At 41.9% G+C, this 23,246-nt stretch overlaps 4 protein-coding genes across 19 annotated transcripts in view; 1 reads left to right on the plus strand and 3 right to left on the minus strand.

The window, feature by feature from the left end:
* LOC109889209 (phosphatidylinositol 4-phosphate 5-kinase type-1 gamma-like) overlaps positions 1 to 7,380 on the minus strand; it is an 83,903-nt gene extending 76,523 nt beyond the window's left edge. For 4 of the 6 annotated variants that reach the window (XR_004209666.1, XM_031822605.1, XM_020480462.2 and 1 more), the window contains exon 1: positions 6,994 to 7,379. Coding sequence is in view for 5 of the 6 variants with exons in the window: in XM_031822605.1 (XP_031678465.1) it covers positions 6,994 to 7,132 (139 nt within the window). In the remaining variant the exon portion in view is untranslated. Of the gene's footprint in view, positions 1 to 6,993 lie in introns of all 6 variants that reach the window. The other 2 variants (XM_031822604.1, XM_031822603.1) reach the window with 1 other exon arrangement.
* Positions 7,381 to 9,459: 2,079 nt separating this feature from the next.
* On the minus strand, positions 9,460 to 15,130 carry gpx4a (glutathione peroxidase 4a). Of its 3 annotated transcripts, none has more exons than XM_020480465.2 (7): positions 14,983 to 15,130; positions 13,013 to 13,107; positions 12,734 to 12,878; positions 12,491 to 12,642; positions 11,996 to 12,020; positions 11,468 to 11,527; positions 9,460 to 9,790 (listed from the first exon to the last, which is right to left on the minus strand). In XM_020480465.2, exons 1-7 carry the CDS (start codon positions 15,073 to 15,075, stop codon positions 9,758 to 9,760), a joined length of 603 nt encoding a protein of 200 aa, XP_020336054.1. In that variant the 5' UTR covers positions 15,076 to 15,130; the 3' UTR covers positions 9,460 to 9,757. The 3 variants fall into 3 exon arrangements, 2 of the variants coding, with proteins under 2 accessions (XP_020336054.1, XP_020336056.1); XM_020480467.2 differs by lacking the exon at positions 14,983 to 15,130 and adding an exon at positions 13,514 to 13,661; XR_004209668.1 differs by having other exon boundaries at positions 11,468 to 12,020; positions 14,983 to 15,113.
* Positions 15,131 to 15,148: 18 nt separating this feature from the next.
* Positions 15,149 to 17,483, plus strand: polr2eb (RNA polymerase II, I and III subunit E, b). 2 transcript variants are annotated; one of them, XM_020480464.2, is made up of 8 exons: positions 15,149 to 15,524; positions 15,973 to 16,147; positions 16,306 to 16,421; positions 16,534 to 16,614; positions 16,722 to 16,780; positions 16,951 to 17,029; positions 17,117 to 17,192; positions 17,336 to 17,483. In XM_020480464.2, exons 1-7 carry the CDS (start codon positions 15,468 to 15,470, stop codon positions 17,180 to 17,182), a joined length of 633 nt encoding a protein of 210 aa, XP_020336053.1. In that variant the 5' UTR covers positions 15,149 to 15,467; the 3' UTR covers positions 17,183 to 17,192; positions 17,336 to 17,483. The 2 variants fall into 2 exon arrangements, 1 of the variants encoding a protein (XP_020336053.1); XR_004209667.1 differs by having other exon boundaries at positions 15,222 to 15,524; positions 16,951 to 17,192.
* Positions 17,484 to 17,618: 135 nt separating this feature from the next.
* LOC109889211 (tight junction protein ZO-3) overlaps positions 17,619 to 23,246 on the minus strand; it is a 31,536-nt gene continuing 25,908 nt past the window's right edge. For 4 of the 8 annotated variants that reach the window (XM_031822609.1, XM_031822615.1, XM_031822612.1 and 1 more), the window contains exons 21-31: positions 22,889 to 22,997; positions 22,496 to 22,715; positions 22,112 to 22,314; positions 21,817 to 21,992; positions 21,474 to 21,684; positions 21,228 to 21,328; positions 20,607 to 21,116; positions 20,422 to 20,471; positions 18,515 to 20,215; positions 18,217 to 18,324; positions 17,619 to 18,087 (exon numbers count right to left, since the gene is read on the minus strand). In XM_031822609.1, the coding sequence (XP_031678469.1) occupies positions 20,104 to 20,215; positions 20,422 to 20,471; positions 20,607 to 21,116; positions 21,228 to 21,328; positions 21,474 to 21,684; positions 21,817 to 21,992; positions 22,112 to 22,314; positions 22,496 to 22,715; positions 22,889 to 22,997 (1,692 nt within the window). In that variant the 3' untranslated portion in view covers positions 17,619 to 18,087; positions 18,217 to 18,324; positions 18,515 to 20,103. Of the gene's footprint in view, positions 18,088 to 18,216; positions 18,354 to 18,514; positions 20,216 to 20,421; positions 20,472 to 20,606; positions 21,117 to 21,227; positions 21,329 to 21,473; positions 21,685 to 21,816; positions 21,993 to 22,111; positions 22,315 to 22,495; positions 22,716 to 22,888; positions 22,998 to 23,246 lie in introns of those variants that run through there. The other 4 variants (XM_031822613.1, XM_031822614.1, XM_031822611.1 and 1 more) reach the window with 3 other exon arrangements.

The following is a 23,246-nucleotide window of genomic DNA, read 5'->3' on the forward strand; positions in this document are numbered from 1 at the left end:
TGTGGAGCTGGAGCATCTACAAATCAGTCCATTATGGCTTATCAGCTGAACCTCGTAATTGGAAGATCTACACCATTTTTATTTTTTAAATTTATTGATCCGTTATTTTACCAGGTAAGTTGACTGAGAACACATTCTCATTTGCAGCAACAACCTGGGGAATAGTTACAGGGGAGAGGAGGGGGATGAATGAGACAATTGTAAACTGGGGATTATTAGGTGACCGTGATGGTTTGAGGGCCAGATTGGGAATTTAGCCAGGACACCGGGGTTAACACCCGTACTCTTACGATAAATGCCATGGGATCTTTAATGACCTCAGAGAGTCAGGACACCCATTTAACGTCCCATCCGAAAGACGGCACCCAACGCAGGGCAGTGTCCCCAATCACTGCCCTGGGGCATTGGGATATTTATTTATTTATTTTTAGACCAGAGGAAAGAGTGCCTCCTACTGCCCCTCCAACACCACTTCCAGCAGCATCTGGCCTCCCATCCAGGAACTGACCAAGACCAACCCTGCTTAGCTTCAGAAGCAAGCCAGCAGTGGTATGCAGGGTGGTACCATAAGGCGTGGCACAAACACACACGACTTTAACGGGTGTGTGCAGGGTGGAAGTATGAGTGAAAGACTAGTAGCTAAATTTAGACTTGACTGTGAAGTCAAGATAGCAGAGTGAAAGGACCTGGAATGTTAGAAAGAATTCTTCCTGACATAACTTCAATAAAACACACAAATATCAGCAGGGAAGCCAAATAATCTCAGGTTGAATTTTTACATGACAGGAGTGTCAGGTTGGGGAGATATCACCAGTAGCTTAAATGATCATCCATACCGCCCTAACAGATCCACAGATGAAGACATCTCTATTGACTCCACACTGCCCTTTCCCACCTGGACAAAAGGAACACCTATGTGAGAATGCTATTCATTGACTAGAGCTGAGCGTTCAACACCATAGTAACCACGAAGCTCATCAATAAGCTAAGGACCCAGGGACTAAACACCTCCCTCTGCAACTAGGTCCTGGACTTCCTGACGGGCTGCCCCCAGGTGGTAAGGATAGGTAACAACACATAAGCCACGCTGATCCTTAACACAGCCACATTCTCGTCGACAGGGCTGTGGTGGAGAAGGTTGAGAGCTTCAAGTTCCTTGGTGTCCACATCACTAACAAACTAACATGGTCCAAGCACATCAAGACAGTTGTGAAGAGGGCACAACAAAACCTATTACTCCTCAGGAGACTGGAAAAATGTGTCATGGGTCCTCAGATCCTCACTGGGTTCTACAACTGCATCATCGAGAGCATCCTGACTGGTTGCATCACTGCCTGGTATGGCAACTGTTTGGCCTCGGACCGCAAGGCACTACAGAGGGTAGTGCGTACGGCCCGGTATATCACTGGGGTCAAGCTTCCTGCCAACCAGGACCTCTATCCCAGGCGGTGTCAGAAGAAGGCCCTACATTTTTTTGTCAAAGACCCCAGCCACTCTAGTCATAGACTGTTCTCTCTGCTACCACATGGCAAGCGGTACCGGAGCACCAAGTCCAGGTCCAAGAGGCTTCTAAACAGCTTCTACCCCAAGCCATAAGACTCCTGAACAGCCAATCAAATGGCCACCCAGACTATTTGCATTGCCCCCCCCCCTCTCTTTTACACTGCTGCTACTCTCTGTTATTATCTATGCATAGTCACTTTAATAACTTAACCTACATGCGTTACGTTCCCCAGTTTCTGTGCTGTGGGTTTGGTTGTGTGTGTGTTTCAGGATGGCTTCCTGAAATTCTAAGCAGCTGATTGGTCAGACCCATCGATGATTGGAGATCTGACCCCGCCCTCTCGTCAGGAGATACAGCTGTCTTCAATTACCGACTCCTTCTCCAGCTGGATAAAAGCCAGTCTTCCTTTGTTAGGAAAGAGAGAGCTTCTTGGTATGTCGTTGTTGGGCTGTATAATTGTTGAAGTATTTTGTAGCTGGTCCTGCATGTCAAAAGGACTGTGTTTCTGTTTATTGAAATGGTTTACTTACATTAGTAATTATCATTACATATACCTGTAGTATTTGTCTATGCACACTAGGTAAGACCTGTATTTTGGCTAGCGTGCCAGGTGGTGTTAAGATAGGTAAGGTATGAGAGGGGGCTCTTTAACAGTTTATTTGGTTCCGTCCAGCCCCCTTTCCCCAAATTACTGTATGAAGGAGGAAATAAATTCCCAGTAACGGTGAAATTGTCATCCTTACCGCACCTGCAATCCCATACCTCTTTCACTCCACAGGGAGTTGTGTAGCAGGGTGTTGCGTTACCTCCAAGAGGCATGTGTAACATGAACATTTTACCTTGACTAACTGGTGTCCCCACACATTGGCTCTGTACCGGTACCCACTGTCTATAGCCTCGCTATTATTTTACTGCTGCTCTTTAATTGTTTGTGACATTTATTTTTCAAACTGCATTGTTGGTTAGGGGCTTGTAAGTATTTCAAAGATCTACACCTTGTATTCAGCGCATATGCCAAATAAAATTTGATTTGATAAGTCACGTGATGTGACATCGTTGGTTTCCTGAAAAACAAGCCTAATTTACTCTCCGAAGAATGGAGTTGGATGTATCAAACATCCCCAGGGACGCTGATCGATTTCCGTGACTACGTGAGAGAATTCTCTCTCCATCATATGTCAGTTGGCATTCCTACACGGAAAGCTTTCATTGCATGTCTGTGGAAAGCGGTGTTTTCATTTACTTGGTCTAAATTAAACTTAATTTGTCATATTTCGCTAACACTCCAGCCTCAGGGTGGGAAATTAACACCTGCCAAAATGCAGGTAGATTTTGGCCTTGTTGGGTAAGAATGTCTATATTAGCCTAGATCTGGGCTAATGGACAACAATCCATATTGTGATAATGTGTACAATGTTTAATATACTTAAAGGTTAGTTTGTAGCCATCCATTTCTCCATTAACAATCACCCATATATGCTTAAGCTTATATCAAATGTCTCTAGTATAGGCCACTATACTGAAAAAATATAAATGCAACAATTTGAGTTCATAAGGAAATCAGACAATTGAAATAAGTTGGCCCATATCTACAGATTCCACATGACTGGGCAGGGGTGCAGCCATAGGAGGGCATTGGCCCAGCCAATCAGAATGAGTTTTTACCCAATGGCCTTTAGAGAGAAATTGTCCTGGTCTCAGACGATCCTGAATGTGGAGGTCCTGGGCTGGTGTGGTTACACGTGGCCTGCAGTTGTGTGGCCAGTTGGAAGTACTGCCAAATACTCTAAAACAACGTTGGAGGCGACTTATGGTAGAGAAACATTAAATTCTCTGGCAACAGCTCTGGTGGACATTCCTGCAGTCAGCATGCCAATTGCACGCTCCCTCAAAACTTTTATAAATAAGACATTGTGGCATTGCGTTGTGACAACTGCACATTTTAGAGAGCCTTTTATTGTCCCCGGCCCTAGGTGCACCTGTGTAATGATCATTGTTTAATCAGCTTCTTGATATGCCACACCTGTCAGGTGGCTGGATTATCTTGGCAAAGGAAAAATGCTCAAAAGGGATGTAAACAAATTTGTGCACAACATTTGAGAGAAATAAGCTTTTTGTGCGTCTGGAACATTTCATTTCAGCTCATGAAACATGGGACCTACACTTTACATGTTGCATTTATATTTCTGTTCAGTATATTATCGTAACAAACAATATCGGCAAAGTGCCTGCAATAAGTGGTCGGTATCGATCATTTTTTGGTTTATCGTCCCAGCTCTATCTTAGCCTATTTCTGCAATAGGATATACTGTACCAGTACAAATCTCAGTGGCAGAATAGCATGGTGTCCATTTAGTCTACACTTCTCGACATGAATGGGTTTCTTATGTGTGAAGATTTTCCATGCATGCATTCCTGTACATTCAGTGCAATGTGCACACTCAAACTGAACTTTTATTTTCACCCATAGCTAAGCAGCAACACTCCTGCATGTCCCTCCCTAGACTGATTCATGGGAGTCTTGTGCTGAAGTATTGCCTTGCCTCATGTCCCTTGTGAGAAAAGCGCTGACTCTGACATGATAACTGTATGTCAAGGCTGGAAGATTAAGAGGACCAGCTAACATGACGGGACTGACACAGCTGGCTCAGCAACTCCACACATACACACACGTTAGGAGGAAATCCATTACACAACCACTATTAAAAAGTATGTTATGTGACATGACATGCTGGTTGATTGCACTGTAAATAAAGTTAGGCCCACATTTTAATGTGAAATGTGAGCTTTTGCTTTCAGAAACCTGTAAAGTATCAATAAATCTCCCCAAAAAGTGAAACTGGGCTGGAGTGAATGTTAGAAATATCTTCACCTCATTTAGTTGACAGGAACACTGCACATTACTCAATATTTGTAGTTAGGCCTAGCAATGAAGCTATTTATCATCGTATTCCCTGGCTAAAACAGATTAAATGAGAAGGATGAGCTTACAAAAAAGACAGATAATAAGGAACTGCAATGGCCTAGTAGGCAAATTCATTTTTTGAACCATCAGTTTTGCTTCCAAAAATACAGAGATAAGAAAAGTGATTTTAAAGAGAGCAAATCCACTAATCGCCAACATTTCAGAGATGAGCCGAACCTTCACAAACCTCATTATTTCCAGAGCCCTCTACAGAAGAGAAGACATGCAGAAAAGGTTTAATCAAGTGAGTTTCTGGCACTGTCAGATAAAGGGATTTGGAATCAGTCCACAGTGTTGACAGCCAAGAAAAATAGCAAGAGGAGAAAACCTAGACTGTGTATTCAAATTCAGCTATATGAAATGTTCTCATCTGGCCATTGCAGAGGATTGTAAACATTGCAGCACAGCCATCATACATAACCTTTAAAAATAATAATCTTTCGGAATAGATTACAGTATAGGTAACCTAGGCTATACCTCAAAGTTATACCCTGATGAAGACAGCTTGTCTGTCAAAACGCTGGTTATAAGGTAATTAAATTATTGCATCTGAGCCCCTAGAGTGTGCGGCTCTCCTTTTCAAGTATACCTGTAGAATCATGGCCTGGGTAGAACTCGGATCAGGAAGTATTGAATACAGTTAATAGAAAAATAAGACAAACTGGGGGAAAATGCTATGAATAAAACAAGGAGATTATTTTCAAATCCTTGAATGCATTCTTCGGATTTATTTCAAAGATAGTAGCTAGCTAGACAGCTAAACTATACCTGCCATATTTTACACACTACAGGGCAGCGTCACTGTCAGTCAGTGATGCACGGCTCCAGGATTTCTGGCCTCGAGTCGTAGGAGTCGACTCTTGCTCGACTACCAAAATACACAAACGGATGCGCACACACCACCTCATTATTGCAGACTCTTACTAGGAAGTCTACATTTGCGTTCTGGAGGACTGACATCAGCACGATGCTGCCCATTTGCTCATCAATTTAGCATATAAATGGCCTAGGTGATGTGTAGAAACTAGAATATTTCTGTCATTTTATTTTTTAAATCTAATAATTGACTCTTATAACGGAAGCCATGTTTTTTATTCTAGGTGTGAAAATATTTCAACTACATGTCTAAACGATAATAGGCTACACGGATAACTCGTGCTTGGCTGTCCAATGTATCGGTCTCCCCATAATATTTAAATTGATGAATTGTTATCATTATTTTAGCAATCCATGGTAGACGTTTTTCCTAATAACAATGCCCCCATTCTGCTAATTTGAGTTGCTGAGTCGTATTTGCAATTGACTGTGTTTATGGATGAGAAAATAAAAATGTGCCATTTCCAAAAAGTGCTTATGATGCTTTGCGATCTATTGCCTAGGACAGGGCTCTCCAACGCTGTTCGTGTAGAGCTATTATCCTGTAGGTTTTCACTCCAAACCTAATCTAGCGCATCTGATTCAGTTTATCGACCAGCAAATTATTGAATCAGGTTACTTACAACTGGGGTTAGGGTGAAACAGGGTTGGAGAGCCCTAAACTAGGACATCAACAGCCAGGGTGTCATTAAATAAACTGGGCACAATCGTTTTTATTGTACATTTATGCCTAATTAAACTGATGCATTTGTCTATGTTCAACTTCAATTCACTGGCAACACGAAGAACAGCGTAGCCATACTCACTGACAGCCTGATATACACGTTAATATGTTTTTGGTTAATTTACAAGGCATTGCTTTGCTAGAAAGACATTTCTAGATACAGATTACAAAGATGTGGTTCTGACTGCCCCGACTCGCTTTCCCTCGCCTACGCCTCGTTCTGAAAAACGCTAGTGTGTGTTTGGTCTTCGGTCTGTTGCGTGTAGAATAGCTCAGCCTACTCATTGATAACCCTTACTTCAGTGAACTTGCGAGAGACATTGCAAGCCAAGAAATGGCGACATACAGCATTGCGATAGTCTACATCTTATTACCGATGCACAGTTCTGGCGGTCTGCCTGGTAGCGCCCTCTCCCATCTCTTGCTATCTTGCTCTTTCTTTGCTGTGAAAGATGCAAGAGTTTGTGTACGGCAAATAGTTTCCTACGTTGCTAAAATACTGAATCCTAGGAATCGATTCCGCTAGCTTGACAACCAGAAATGGGAGTCGACTCCTCACTACTACTGGCACGCTTATTCATCAAGGAATTTTCGGATGCTTGCGAATGTCAAAGTTAAACATTTGACAAATTACTTATTTTCACCCTGTATGAAATGAAATTGATGTGGCATTCAGTGAGTTAGCTTGCTGCTAACGTTAGCTGTAATCTCAATGACAGTCAGCCTAACCTGCTCGCTAGCTGAGTCGGTATGGCTAGCAGCTAGCTCGCATAGCTTGCTTACACCCCTTGCATGGCTAGCTAGCCAAGTTACCTGACTAAAAGAAGATGAAACACAGAACCACAGCCACGGCTGGAACTGCATCAACACAGCTAGCTAATACAATGCCAGATATAGCTACAATCAATACAAATATTTAGTTACCGAAGTCGCTATCCATTCCATAGCTTACTCCAATGACAGTGTCCGCATCCTCGGATGCTGTGGCCCCGGAAAAAGGACTCGCTTCCCTGGCCTCTGACAGCCCAACCGCTCCCTCAGCTACTGGCAGTGCTGCTTCCATCCAGACTCCCGGAGAAAGGGCAAGCCCTCCGAATGAAAGACCAACTGCGATGGCGCGATTCGGAGAAAAAGAACGGTTGTTATTCAGCGTCCTACAGCTAAATCATACGATGAAATTAAAGCAAATTCAGTGTGATATCCGTTATGGACCAGGCATCCGTGCAGTGGTTATCAGCCCGTCGGCGACACAGGTCCTCTCGGTTCGACTGCACTTTCTGCTGTCGCTGGCTTGATGCTGTGCATTCTGTCTCCCTCCGACTGATTCTTGAAGAACTGCTGACATTGACTTGGCTGTACGTCACGCATTCTCCTGTGCAAGGCAATGATAAATTAAATATAGCTACAGTAAACCAAATTAACTGCTTGATTGAATCCTTCCTCTTTTAATTGACGAGGAAAAAGGTTTTATCCTCAAAATGACCTTTCAAAATGGATGATGACCAAATCTATTGAGCATGAATTCTGCACAAAGATGGAATACTCTGACTAACATATTGATTGTTACCATCAACAAAAGCCAGGGATTGCCCTTGATGTCTGATATCCTTGGCACCTTGATGAGGCACTGCTCCTCTTCCAACATCGGAAAACCTCAGGTTGCAGAATGACTGACAGGCACCTGCAGAGGCTTGAAGGCTTCTGCTCTTCTTGGTAGGAGAGTTAAAAGGAAAATAGCATTTGTGGTATTATAGAATGGCTGGGCTTTGTTGTTATTTTGCCAACTATCAGGTCCTCAAGTTTATTCTGGTTGGCAAAGTGCTCTTCTTAACTTAATCAACTGAAAGAAGAGCTGTTGTTGTGAATGGCAATGTGAACTGCATTTCGAACTAACCTGACCCGTCCATAGTCCATCTACAGAACTTGATTAAATCTGACTAGTCTTAATGTAGATTATTAATCAAATGGGGCGGCAGTGTAGCCTAGTGGTTAGAGCATTGGACTAGTAACCGAAAGGTTGCAAGTTCAAATCCCCGAGCTGACAAGGTACAAAATCTGTCGTTCTGCCCTTGAACAGGCAGTTAACCCACTGTTCCTAGGCCGTCATTGAAAATAAGAATTTGTTCTTAACTGACTTGCCTAGTAAAATAAAGGTAAAAAATAAAAAAATAAAAAAATAAAATGCAGATTCATCATGAGTGTTAATTTGTGATTATAAACTGTGTGGTTTGAGCACTGAATGCTGGTTGGCTGAAAGCCGTGGTATATCAGACTGTATACCACAGGTATGACAAATTATTTTTTAGTGTTCTAATTACATTGGTAACCAGTTTCTAAAAGCAATAAGACACCTCAGGGGTGTGTGGTATATGGCCAGTATACCACAGCTAAGGGCTGTGTCCAGGCCCTTATGCTTTGAAAACGCAGACAGCGTCAATGCATTTTGGTAAAACAGAATTACATTCATTTCCAATGAAACAATGCGTTTGCCTTGCAGCATTGCATTGCAGAGGCAGTTGCAGTGTGTTCAGTGTGGTGCATACATTGGATTTATCAAACCTATGCATAGACGGCTTGACAAACGGTAGCAGAAGGTGAATGTTGAAATTTTGTTTCATACATATCCAGATGATACTGCATACTATTTTGCGCAATGACGCTGTCGGTGTGTTCAAAGCGTTAGCCGTGGTACATTTACCATATACTGTACCACACCCCCTCATGCCTTATTGCGTAATTATAAACCCGGGTGGTTTGAGTCCTGAATGCTGGTTGAGTGAAATCCGTGGTACATCAGAGCCTATACCACGGTATGACAAACATTGCAGTGTTCTAATTACATTGGTATCCAGTGTGTAATAGCAATAAGGCACCTCTGGGGTTTGTGGGGTATATGGCCAATATACCACGGCTAGGGGCTGTATCCAGCCCACACCTTCTCAGGCCTTATTGCTTAAGTATATACTCAGTGGCCAACAGTCTCTGTCAACAGAGCAAAGGGATGACTGGCGAGTGACTATGGTTGCACCATTTTTGTTCTCAAATCCAGTAGAGGGCAGTGTAACATTTATTTCAGCAGAACAGATTCACAAATTCAATTTCAAGCACTACCACTCATATATGAAGGAATGCTCTCAGGTGGTAAATCTAAATTACTATTTCCTTTTTAGGTAATCAGTAACTTGAACTCCTTGTTGCATCACATGGAACAACCTTGTCCACATCATCAACTCCTGGCAAAACATCAGCATAGCAAAACAGGTTAGTAACAGGAACCATGGTTTTACTACTGTTCTACTTGTGTAGTATGTGATGGGAATTAAAAACAAGAAACATAAAGACGTTGAAAGACGCATTCCCCATTGACAATAAACACACTTGACAACAGAATTAGCACAAAGTAGTTTAGAATATGACACTAAGATCACTTTTTATTATGCACATTGCGTTTTAAGTATTCAAAGGGAACAGTTGTAGAGGTCAGGGTTCCTCTCCGGTGTACTGGCTGGGTATAGGGGGTCCTCCCAGGGGGTTGCACGCCATTTTCATCAGGTCTGTCCTGTCCGTCAGGCGGGTTTGTGGACAGACCGTCACTGGTCTGGGGAATGGACCCACTCACACCCATTGGCTGACCGGGGAGGGGGGGGGGATGGAGTATCAGTGCATTAGTCCGTCAGTCATGGAAGAATTACAGGTACTTAGGAAGATCCTTCTCCACCACCTGAAAGGAAGGAGAAGATATAGGTATGATGAATTGCATCCATGTCTCTTTTTTTCAGAACAATGATTTGTTTTTCTTGCATGTCCTAAGACAGTTTCAAGATACAATACTTGCAAAAATGTACAGTTCAATAGGGAGAAAAAACAAAATGAATGAAAAAACAAAGACAAAAACAACAGGATACAAATAAGGACAAAACCAAACTAAAACCAAATAGGTTTCAGTATTTCCAAATTCAATCAGCCTATTCAAATTTCAATCTCAAAGGTTACCAACCCAGAGCCACATAGGAATATTAAAGGTAGACAAAGCAGGGCAATCCCATCTCCCATCCACAAGACCAAACATTGTTGTTAAATTAGGTCTTGCAAGTGGGAGGCAGCATATGACCAATTGACCAGAGTTTTGGGCTTGGCCCCACGCAGTCTGGCAGTGGATCTTTCCAGCTGTGCAATATCCTAGTATATAAACAACCAACATCTGCAAAGGGCAATAGCAGGTTCAAACCAACTCATTAGAATAGTTTTTTTTGCCTGCTGTTAATGCAAACATAACAATCTGCCCCTGAGGGATAAGATAAGGAAATGCTAGAGCAGGTAGATTCCTGCCAAGAAAACCATTGAAAACACTTGAACCCAAAGAGACTTTACCGGTAAACAGCTCCAAAGCATATGCATATAATTTCCCACCTCAGATTGGGTACATTTATTACACATCACTATCCACAAGCTTCATTTTGAACCTTCACTCTGTGGTAAAATAAAGCCTTTGAGAAAATGTAATAGGTTGATGGGCAAGGCTCTTAGAAGAGGCACATTTTTTCCCCCATATCGTGGTCCAATCCCATTTAAACCCTGAACTTTGCAGGTCCTTCTCCCAGACCTTCATAACAGGTAGATGTTTTATATTATGAGTCACCAGCCTATCGTATAGTGAGGACACCATTCCAGCATCCATGTCTTTTAGTTGATTTTCAGTTATGTTTCTCTCCTTATATGTATTTAATATAATTGGATTTCATTTGTTGGATAAGAGCCATAACAGTAGCCAGCTATAGACACTTGTGGTGTGTTGGATTTCCCATTCAGGAGAGACACTATGAGAGATACAGTGGGGCAAAAAAGTATTTAGTCAGCCACCATATATTAAATCCAATACTTATTTTCCACCATAATTTGCAAATAAATTCATTAACAATCCTAAATGTGATTTTCTGGATTTTTTTTCTCTCATTTTGTCTGTCATAGTTGAAGTGTACCTATGATGAAAATTACAGGCCTCTCTCATCTTTTTAAGTGGGAGAACTTGCACAATTGGTGGCTGACTAAATACTTTTTTGCCCCACTGTATACCATGTTTGAGCAGCCATTAAAAAAAGCATGCCCTATATTCACATTTTCTGTGTGCTTGATAGAGGATTGCCGCCCCCCCCCCACCACCCCAGCCCACACACTCCCCACTACTTCCAATTTTACAGGGTTGTATTCACATAAAAATGTTTCCAGGAAGCATTTATAAATGGTTGATAATGCATCATTTCAGTGGCAAAGTCACAAGGCAGGATGATGGAGAGGGTTATTCCAGGCCAGCCCTGAGGTTATGGCTGAGTGCTACATCACATGGACGTGTCAGTGAGCCCATCATAGGCCTGTGCTGTGATTACAGTCATTGACTTACACTGGGATCATCCATTGGTCCATATCTCTTCATAACCTGGCCCTCTCTGTTGATCAGGAACTACAAATACAGAGAGAAGAAGCAATGGACATTGAAACTCATTCTGCATTAAAGATTCAGTCCGGGATTAAAAACACTTACAAATTCATAACATATTGTAATGTAATATTTTTTTTTTAAATTAACATATCATAAGAAATGGATGACGTAATGCACAATTTTCGGGGACCTGTTTTGGCTCATGAGCACTACTTTCAAAACTACTGGCTGAAATTATACAAAAGCTCTGGAGAATCACTTTAAACTTCCATGATCTAACTGCAAAATCTGATAATAGTCAATAATAATAATAATAAGACTACCATTTTTATTTTATTAAGAGAGGCTATAACATTGAACTCAATGGGCATGCAATGAGCAACCTTTGCTTTCACCAGAGATAAATGCTTGGCATATTAATCTGGGTAACTCCTGTGTCAACTTTCTGCTGATGGGGATATATGATGATGACCAATAAGAAATATTTACCTTTGTGAAATTCCACTTGATGCCACTGTTGGGAAGAAAACAAGATCATAAGATAAAGTAATCATTAACACGGTGACAATAACCAAACTCATACATGTTACATTTTAAATATCTGCTTATATTACGGTATATAAGCTATTATAAAATACTTTGCGGAGCATTAGTAAGCAGTTTGTAAATCATTTGATATAATGTATTTAAAGTATTAACAGCGGTCTAAAGCACTGCATCTCAGTGCAAGAAGTGACACTACAGTCCCTGGTTCAAATCCAGGCTGAATCACATCCGGCCGTGATTGGGAGTCCCATAGGGCGGTGCACAATTAGCCCAGCGTCGTCCGGGTTTGGCCGTCATTGTAAATAAGAATTTGTTCTTAAATGACTTACCTGGTTAAATAAAAAAATACAATATATTTTATATTCATGGCCATCAAAAATGATATGCGAGTCTAATCACGCCAGTTGTGACATGTCTCTCCAAAACGTTTCCACTCACTTTCCCAGGAAGCCTTTCCCATTGGGCTGCTCCTTCAGCCACTTCCACAGGGGGTGGGCGTTATCCCCGTTCACATCAATCTTACTGAACATTGGGAACTCAGCATTGTATGACTTAGCAAAGTCCTTGATCTGAGCTTCAGTGCCAGGTTCCTAAAATGAACACATAAGACACGTAATAAAATGGCCATAGAATAAATGTTTTAGGTGAGAAAAATGTTTTGATGAAGAGAGGTGTAGCTACCTGACTCCCGAACTGGTTGGAAGGGAAGGCCAGGATGCGTAAACCTTTCTCAGCGTACTTCGCGTGCATCTCCGCAAACTGAGAATAGTTTACTGGGGTTTTCCCTCATTTAGAGGCAACGTTGACGATGATGACAACATCTCCCCTACACAAACCCATTAAAACACAGGAGAGAACAGGTCAGAGGCTTTTGGAAGGGGTATGGTGAATGATATATAACATGATTGTGGTTATATAGTATTTTGGAGTGCTGAGTAACTTGTTTTTTCACCCACTAACCTGTATTTCTCGAGGGACACCTCGTTGCCATCAATATCCTTGGCAGAGAAGTCATAAATAGATGTGGCTGTCTGCCAGTCCTCTGTCGGGGCAGACTGCGAGAGAGGTGAGAAGAAATAGAGTAAGTCCAAATATTAAAAGTGTACCGTTTGCTGCTAGCTGGCTGGTGTGTGTGCAGGCACGCACGTGTGCTCACTCACACTCACTGTAAAAGAAAGACTCAGCAAATCTCTCTCTTTCAGAGTGATCGTCATGCATTTGCTCTCATCCATTCTACACGGAAATCCACATAATAACATATTTCGAAAATGTGTTTGAATGACAGAAAAGCAGCAATTGATGTGTTAAAAAGTTACTGATTACAAGGGTGTATTTCCCCTCCAACAATAAACACTCTATGCACCTGGCATACATTCTCAGATAGAAAGATTCGACAGAAGATGTAAACATAAGAAAACCTGCCATAGCCAATATCACCAAAACATTTCTCAGTGATCTTACTAAAGTCTGCAGCAAGACAGAGAAAAGGACAGCAGATCCTAGTAGACCCATGATTCCCTTTCAGTAAGGGATGTGACAGTATCCCTGTGATTTGACCGCACAGTCTTCTGTCCCACACACCTTTGACAGACTGAGCCTTTCAGTACAGTACACACTCTAATCCCCCAATTTATGAAACTCTGACAATCAATAACTAGGAAGATATGGCATTCTTCTCTGATAGGATGCTTTTATGCTGACCACTGACAGGCAAAGGATGATAACGCCTACACAATCAGTGGTCCTCATTACATACTGTTATCTCTTCCTAGAAGTGACACAAAGTGTGACTTGCACAGGACAAAGGTAACCTCATCTTTGGGAACTGACCTTGCTAAATAAATAATTCAAAAAGTACAGGACACAGTAGTACTTCTCTATGACTAAATGAACAGTAACATTTCACATCAACAATAACATTTTAAAAAGGATGGAGCAAAACTATCAATATAGTCCAAAAACCCACTATTACACCAAACAACAACTATATTTGGATGTATATTGCCCATATGCAGTGATCTTATATTTATGACCTTTGTCAGGATATCATATCAACTTAGATGAACCTTCACTTGACAAAGGCATACAATGAAACAATTGCTGTTTGCGATTGAGATTTTCAATTACAGTAGGCTATTCATACTGTAAGTCTCAACAAATGACTCGCACAAGAGAGCCTAATCAATTCTGCAGAGCACGTAAACAAGGGTTTCAAAAAGCCTCCGTTCTTTCCTATTTCAGAGGTTCTTTATTCCATCAAATGTCATAACATCTTTAGCATCATATGGTATAGAATAGATGCAACAGATGTGCATGGAGACTCATGTTTACATTTTCTAAGAGATAGGATTTTCTCGAGTATCAATCTTTTAATTTGAGGGCAGTGGTACAAGACAGTGGTTGGGCAACTACATTGATTCAGTATATACTATTTCACCATTTTGATAAGGTGCAAACTTTACCACTCAATGATGCCATCTTACAAACACAACAAGGTCAATTATACGCCTGATAAGATTGATGAGGGAGCAGGGAGGTTCTGACTTGTGATACCACATCGCCTACCCTGTGTACACCCCAGATACCAAATAAATAATTAAACTGAAAACCAGCCAGATGATGATCATGTGTCCATACTTTTTCTGACATCCAGACACAATACCTTTTAACACCCTGTATGTACACAGCTCTTTCACAGACATCAAATGAAGAGAACATCATGTAGAGTAGTATAATTACATAAAATACACAAACATAACTAAATCCTAAATACATGCACTGCAAGTTAGGCCACTTTGCTATAGACAACGTTAGCAGGTTATCAGCACACACCAGAAGGGCTATGGAGAGAATGGTTTCATCCTATGTAACAGTCAACAGCACAACAATTAACTCTGCATATGGTTATAGTACTGTATACAATAGCCTACCATTGTGAATAAATATAATCCAATCACAAGAACGAGTCCACAGCTTGCCAATGTCCCAAATACTAAGACACGCTTAATTTGCCACAACGACATTGAATTGTATAAACTCCGCCTGCAGGGTTTGTTGGGAAACGTACTGCGTACGGTGTGTTTGAGCCTCTAGGGGGCGTGCCATCACTGATAATTTGCATGTTTTTCTCTGACTGAGTTAAGTCATACGGTCGTTTGTTTTTTTGTACATGTGCTAAGACATAACATTTATATTTGAAGAGGGTAAAATACAAATGCAGTTCTAATGACTGGTTAGATCAGTCAAAAATATGTAATTCATTGTTGGGAAATATCCGGTGACGTCATCATTGCGCGCGCTCCTAATAACGCGTAACTGCAACGTGAGTTAGCATTAGCTAGTGAGAAGTACCTTACATGTATTGATAGATCATATACTGCACCGGTAATTAATCAAAACATATCATCGAAACGCAATGGATGACGATGAAGAAACATATAGGCTATGGAAAATTCGGAAAACCATCATGCAGGTGGGTTACTGGGGTGAGCTGTTTGTTAGCGAACGCTAACTGTATCAACTTTAGTAGTAGCTAGCTAACTATCGGTAGCTGTAGTCAATATATGATACCCAAAGGTGGAGCAATTGATATTCACTAACTATAGTTCAATGATGGAGTATGAATGACTCCAATTAGCTATAGTTTTAGTGCATAAACAATGATAGAGGCCTCTAATGGCCGTGCTAACATTGGCAGCGCCGTTTAAGGCTTCCACCATTTTAATGTAGTCAACTGGGTGATACTTTCAACTTCATTGGCTGACCCAAATCTTGAAGAACAACATTGGCCACTTCAAAATGGAGATCCAAAGATGAGTCCTCTCTATTTGGCTATGATTCAATGGATTCAGTATATGAATGACCTGTCTTGTCACATTACATGGAAAGCGTCATTGTACAACTCTCTCCTTGTTGGTCAGCTGTGTCATGACAGAGGCTACCTGGTGACCCAAGATGAGTTGGACCAGACCTTGGATGAGTTTAAAAGTCAGTTTGGGGACAAACCCAGCGAGGGTCGCCCACGACGGACAGATCTCACTGTCCTGGTAGCACACAATGATGACCCCACAGACCAGATGTTTGTTTTCTTTCCTGGTATGTTATTGCCAATGTAGCAACAACATTGGGACCCAATGTGGCCCTAGTGACCACGTTGACCATCATTGATGATACAGTAATAAGTCAGCACTTGTCATTTGCCGTAGTCCTGTAACTTATGACGATATTGAATCCCTTCATTTTCACCCATGTAGAGGAGCCTAAAGTTGGTATTAAGACCATCAAGATGTACTGCCAGCGGATGCAGGAGGAAAACATCACACGTGCCTGCATTGTAGTTCAGATGGGAATGACACCTTCAGCTAAGCAGGTAAGGTTTGTGGATGTTGTTGGACACGAGATCTTACTTTTTCAAGTTACTATGTTTGTTTTCAGCTTTTCATTTCAGTGGTCTTTTTTTTTCTCTTCACATCAAATTTTAGTCTCTAGTTGATATGGCCCCCAAATACATCCTGGAACAGTTTCTGCAGCAGGAGCTTCTAATAAACATCACTGAGCATGAGGTAAGCAGATGGAAAGTTGTTGCAATATCATTAAGATTGTAGTCATAAGACCTTTTGAACTGCTATGTGGCACACTTAACTAATCTTATGTAATTATTTTGTTGCAGCTAGTTCCTGAACACATAGTCATGACGAAAGAGGAACTGTCTGAATTGCTGTTACGATAGTATCCTTTTTCACAGCATGGATTTCAAACTCGTACCTGGATAGAGTATAAATCCTGCGTTCTATGGACTGGATTCACATGCATAGTCACCCCAAATGAGAATCTATTGATCTAACTCTAGATTGAGATATAGAGATACTTGTGTTGGGATTTCTTGATTTGTGTCTCAGTAAACTGAAGGAGAGCCAGCTGCCTAGAATCCAACAAGGAGATCCTGTAGCCCGGTACTTTGGATTGAAAAGAGGCCAGGTACAAGATCAGTCTCCTCAACCTAATGTAGTTAACATTTCTGAAATAAGTGATTTACTTGGCTCTCGTTTCTCTTTGCTGTGATAGGTAGTAAAGATAATCAGACCCAGTGAGACTGCTGGACGATACATCACCTACAGGCTGGTCCAGTGAGGATTTCAATGTGAGTGCTTGGTGAAAATCTTGATTGCAGTGTTAGGGCTGTTTCCTAACCAGCATCTCTATATTGTTAATTTTTCGTATGACAATACATTTAATTATTCAGATGGGCATTTGAGAATGTTAATTCTACTCTTGTTCCTTTAGGTATGTTGCTGTACTAAGGAACAGCGTATGAGCCAATAAAACTCATGGATTATGCCACAGCTGGCCTCATCTCTTTGGATTAAGTTTAGCTTTTGTTAATTTGTTCAATAAATCCTTTGACCTATCTTTCCAAAGATATGTATGATGATGCCAGTTATGATTATTTTAATATGGTTTGACCATCCAGGCAATGCATATTTTAGTTGTCTAAAAATGTGGGCACCGTCAGGACATATGTAGCAGCAGGTATACATGAGGCTATGGTTGTTTTACAAGGCATAAATCAACATTAATAGAATTCTCTTTATTACTGACAGTGTCAAAACAGTGAATTCAGCAGATAAAGACAAATACATCCAACATAAGTTAAGATCTAAAGATGCATTTTTTGGATTTTAGTGCTGAAATAAAAACCAGCAGCACTTTGAATACCTGGAATAATTATCTTAGATAAATCACACAAGACATAACTCACTGTTCAAGCAATGTAAATACTTTTTAAATAGATTATTTTCAATATTAAATCAGCTTGTTATAACTAGAATTAATGCTGACAGAAAACAGCTATAACCAAGTGTCCAAGATGAATGTGTCATGTAGTATTACATGACTAATGCCAAAGTTAAAACCAAGATTCGTGGTAACATCCACCAGACTGGAAGTACACTTAACTTGGACCCCCTCCCACTCATCCAGCTCTGAGTCAGAGTCCACCATTTGCTCACTGGAACCCAGGGAGCCTGGAGAACTGCCTGCATGGAGAAAAAGTGAAGGGATGTAATGAAGTGTCACTGGTCAGACTCACCTGGATAAATATAAAGATGTACTAAAATCAAAAAGGCAAAGGTAATTCTTCACAAGTCCATCTAAACATCTCTTACCACAGCCCTCCATATTGTCAGTCTGTTCTGCTCTGTTCCTCATTGGCATCCTGTTCCTCTACATCAGCTACCGCAGCACTGCTGTTCTCATCTATACCCGCAGCGAGTCTACCAGCAGGGGGAGACAAACACAAAACCTAAGATAAAATAGGGAGCTTGAGTTTAGTTGAGCTATTGTGAGTAGGTGAACAGAAAGCGTTCATTCTTTGTATGTTTGAAATATTCTTTAACATGTAATTTTGCTGATCTAAAGTATGTACACACATCCTCTGCAACCAAAGACAGGCACACAACACACCTGTTGGGTGGAGAATGGGTGACTGCTGGAGGACTGGAAGATGGCTGTGTAAAAGACTGAGAGTCTCTATGATGTGGGCCTGGTGGGGGTAGTCCACAAGAGAGGACAGGGACACTGTGGGCCGGGGCCACATCAGAGGGGCCAAACACGATGCCCAGGTTAAATGGGACTCATCTTATTGTCCTGCTCTAACTGCAATCCTGAGGACAGAGCAGGGAAGGGGGCAACATGTATGATATGACAGGGAGAGGTTTTACTTTTATTTTTTTAAAGAAGTTATACATGGAAGGGGTGAAAACCTTTAAAATCCTTAACTGAAAAAAGATGCAGAATGTAAACAGCATCGTGGGTCAATTTCTGCAACAACTGAAACGCGAGCATGTTAAAACAGTGCTGTCATACAGTGTCCATAGACTGCTTACAGGGTTAGAAAGACAAATGATTCAATGACAGATTGGTTAAACTATCCCTTTAATATAATATGTGCTCGGTCTGCCATTGTCATCATGTATCACAGCTAAACTGAGTTTCATTATCCAGAAACGTGTTGGATTATTCAATCAAGATATTTGTAATACAGGGATGTTACATTACAAATAGTTATGGGTGGACAAGGTGATGATTTTCTATTCTGTTCTAGAAATGAAAAACAATGACAAGGGCAGATATTCATTGCAATATCAGTAATCTTTAATGAACCAAATCTTTACAAAAATCAGTAATTTTAACAGAAATGAAGCAGGATAGAAAATTGAGCTTCAATATATCCAGTGTTCTGTGAATGTCCATAATTGTTTTGGAGCATTTCCCATTCAGGCACATCACGTTGCGCATAAGAACAGCCCTTAGCCGTGGTAAACTGGCCATATATCACATACCCAATCAGAACCTAAAATATAAGCTTGTTATACTCCATGGTTTGTTGACAAAGTAAATCTAAAACACTGAAAAGCCTCAATATGGTTAACTATATATATATATATTTTTAGATAATCAATGGTCAGTCCTTGCATACATAGCACTCCTTTTTACCAAAAAGGTGGGATGACCACTTGTTTTAATTTAGGATTCCAGCTTTAAAATGTTTTTTTGTTCAAATGACATCCTTGACAGCAAAGTTGTTGGTTGTCGTTTTGATTTTAAAAATTGCATTAAAAAAAAAAAGTTGTAGAAATACAAAAACACTGATTTTTTAAATTAGAATTTCCAGCTAAATGAAACATCTTCCTCTCTTGGAATTAGACAAAGAAAGGTGTGAGCGCTGGTCTGCCATTGCCTAAATTCCCATGTCTGAAGGCAGCCCTAGAATTGGCCCTCCAACTTACCTCTCCAAAGAAGATGTTGGTCCAACAGAAGGACAAAACAAACCAAGTGATCCTTGAAGGTTGAAGTTGAGAGCATTTCACATCTCCCATTTAAGAGGCTATTGCCTTGTTTGTGCAGGCGACTGCCGAATGACTGAACCTTATCATAAATAGCGACTGATTATGATTTGTAGATCAGTCAGTCACATCACGGTTTTGATGCTCTCGAACACGGCCGTTGTCTGTGCACTCTAGAGTTATAGTTCTGGAATGGTGTGCTCTAATCTAAAGTTCTGTAGCTGGACCCCACTCGATGTCATCAGTCTCTTCATTGTCAGAGCTGTCACTGCCTCGGATCCGAGTGCGTCTCGTTTGGACAGCCTGGTGGTGAGCCAACCTATCAGATAGATAGAGTTAGAAGAGAGAGGGCATTACTAACTGTCAGTTCAGTCTTACTCAACTTGGATAGAATAATTTGGACTAGGACTGGAGTAGTTGCTCAATTGCTAAGGTTAGTTTATAGACAGGCATTTTGATGACCATGTGTGAAACAAACATTGTCATACAGATTAATATGATCAGATATTGGTCTACTTCACTAACACAATGAACAATGGAGACGCTTTCCTCTCCTGAGATTCTGCCATACGGGTCTGAAAGAGGGAAAGAGGTCATGAGTCAAAATCACTGGAGACCAAGTTAAGAGTATTTTAGCCTTTGGAAGGAAACTGCGAGTTAATAGAGGATCTGTAAGAGTTTGTGCTGAACTGTGACAGTCCCACCAGTACCTGTTGAAGTTTCTTCTCTATGACTGACAGTGTGACAGCTGGGGGGCTCTCTGGCAGCAGTTCAGCCAATGGGGGCTCAGGCACAGAGACTCTGGGGTCAGGGGCTATGAAGTCAGGGGGTGTGTCCGAGGGGGTGGTCGGAACAGCCTGGTCAATGGCCCTGAAGTCCGAATCTGAGAAGCTATGATAGGGTCGGATTTCATCAGCAACGTCAACGTGGGGAGGGCTGTCAGATGGACGACGGGTCGATCTGGGCTCAGACACATGCATCAGGGGTGGAACCTCTCTCAGGGACTCGGGGGAGGGGTACTCAGAGGCAGGCTCTGAAGACCGGGCCAGAGCGGTGAGCCTGGACATCCGGGGCTGATTGCTGGGATCAAATGGTTCCTCCAGGTCCTCATTATCAGTGTAGACCTCTCCGTCTGTGTCCTCCAGTTCGCTGGCAGCACTCAGGTAGTCCGAGTGGGTCCGGTCCAATGCATCCAGCTCCTCCTCTCCGCCTCCCTCCAACTAACACACACACACACACACACACTTACTTGTTTTGATCTTTATACCACCAGGTAAGTTGGTGAGAGCAAATTCCCAGTTTTACTGTGAGCTGGGATCTGTCTGTGTTACCGTGACTTCTGAGTCCCAGACAGGTTTGGCCTGCTGGTGTCTGATCTGGTCTTTCAGAGTCTCATACCACACATTAGAGCTGGGCTGGAGATCAATACGAGCTGGGAACAATGGGAAGAATGAGACAGTTTTTAATAAAACCACTTGGGACATGTTTTTTATTTTTTTTACAGATAAACCATGTAAGAGCAAAAACAACATGTATGTGTTTTGATAACATGTGTGTGTGTGTGTGTGTGTGATAACCTGTGAACAGATGGCTGCAGTGCTTCCTCATCTTGAGGGCCTGTGTGTAGAGGCGTCTGGAGCTCTTGTTGCAGTTGGGGCACATCCTCTGCCTCATGACCTTGACGTCCTTCCTGCTGTGTGGGTCCAGGAACAGAATCATGGGGTGGTACTGGATGTAGTTCAGACGCTCCACGGCAGTAGGAGTAATGTCCAGCAGAGGGTGCTTGTTCTGGAACCAGAGTGAAGAAACACACAGGGCATTTTTCTTCAATTCTGGTACTGGAGTCAAACAAGCATACAGCAGTTGTACGTCTGCTCTGTCTCACACCAAAACAGGTCACATCCCAGTTCGTTTCATCACCTTCTCTGCAATCCTTCGTACTGTGTCCAGCTTGATGACCGTGGAAGTAGTATCTGCGCCACTACTACGAGGAGCCATCTCTGCCACCTCATATTCATCAGGCATCTCTCTAGCCAGCTTCTCCATGGCCACATCGTTCAGAGGACCCATGATGACGATTGGCCGTTTGAAATTAGCTGGAGAGCCACATGGGTCAAAAGGCGTACATGTGTTGATCGAAAATACAAAAAGTACACAAACGTTTAAAGTCTGACTATTGTGTGAACTATTATGCAATATATAAAACTGTCCCTACCTTTTCTGAGCAGAACTCTCTCGTATGCTGGGAATTTGCCCTGGATGGTAAGCTGGAGCAGGTCATCATAAGTCCTGCGGACGTTATTCTTGGCCCCTCTGAGCCCCCGTAGTTTCCAGAACTCTACCCTGGGCCCTGATACCTTGCGATCCCCTTCTCCACTGGCCCTCTGAGCCTGCTCCATTCTGGCCAGAGTCTCGGCCCTGAGAGAGACGGAGAGAAAATACCATGTGGAATAAAAGCAACCCCAATGACAGTATCTTTAAGTGTACACATTGGAAATAAGTGCAGTACGTTGCTCTGTAACCATATGAATCTTTATACATCCAAACCCAACCAACAAAGGAATAAACCAAACAACCAATCATTCTAGTCTCAACTCACCTGACCTGGTTTGGGATGGTGCCCTTGTCCAGCTCATGCAGGTCGTTGCCCATGCGTATAGCCAGCCACTTTCCCAGCTTGCCCCTGTGCATGGTGTCCACCACCCTGAACACCTCTCCCCTGGTGAAGGCTAGGCCGATGTCGCCCTCCGCCACATTGTCATAGTGGGTCCGGACGTAGAACGAGTCCCCCAGGTTGGACTTCACGATCTTCTTGTAAACTGACGAGAGGAAGAATAACTCAGTCATTTAGGAATAACTTAATCATTTGTTATTACTGGGGTAGAGTTATTGCCAAAGTAATTATATAGAAAATGTCACACTGACAAGTCCTCTGAAATCAACCACAATTCTTCCACCCTGCACCTGCTTCAGTCTCTGGGGTAATACTCACTGTCCATCTTGTTCTGAGTACGGATGTTGACCGGCTCCCCTCTCTTGATGTTGATCAGGAACATTGCAGCTTCCTCACGGTTGAAATAACCAAAGTCCACCCCATTCACCTACAACAAGACCATAGCCCATGAGTGGTGAAAGACGTGTTGCATATACTGTAGTGTAGATACTGTAGATCAGCACTTCAGTGGTCACCAACACTTGTCCCAGAGAGCTACAGTGTGTGCAGGCTTTTACTTCAGCACAGCATCATTTAAAAAAATATATTAAAAAAAAATCAACTAATCAAGATCTTACTTGAATCAGCTGTGTTCGTGCTGGGCTAGAACAAAAACCTACACACCCTGTCCCGGTGG

Source organism: Oncorhynchus kisutch, linkage group LG4 (genome assembly GCF_002021735.2).
Source record: "Oncorhynchus kisutch isolate 150728-3 linkage group LG4, Okis_V2, whole genome shotgun sequence".
In the NCBI taxonomy this organism is placed as follows: domain Eukaryota; kingdom Metazoa; phylum Chordata; class Actinopteri; order Salmoniformes; family Salmonidae; genus Oncorhynchus; species Oncorhynchus kisutch.

Bases quoted from the DNA above. Each gene is read 5' to 3' on its own strand.
- polr2eb (XM_020480464.2), top strand. From the start codon at position 15,468: ATGGATGACGATGAAGAAACATATAGGCTATGGAAAATTCGGAAAACC. The intron at 16,148-16,305 runs GTATGTTATTGC...TCACCCATGTAG, and splicing joins GATGTTTGTTTTCTTTCCTG to AGGAGCCTAAAGTTGGTATT. The intron at 17,030-17,116 runs GTACAAGATCAG...TTGCTGTGATAG, and splicing joins TTGGATTGAAAAGAGGCCAG to GTAGTAAAGATAATCAGACC.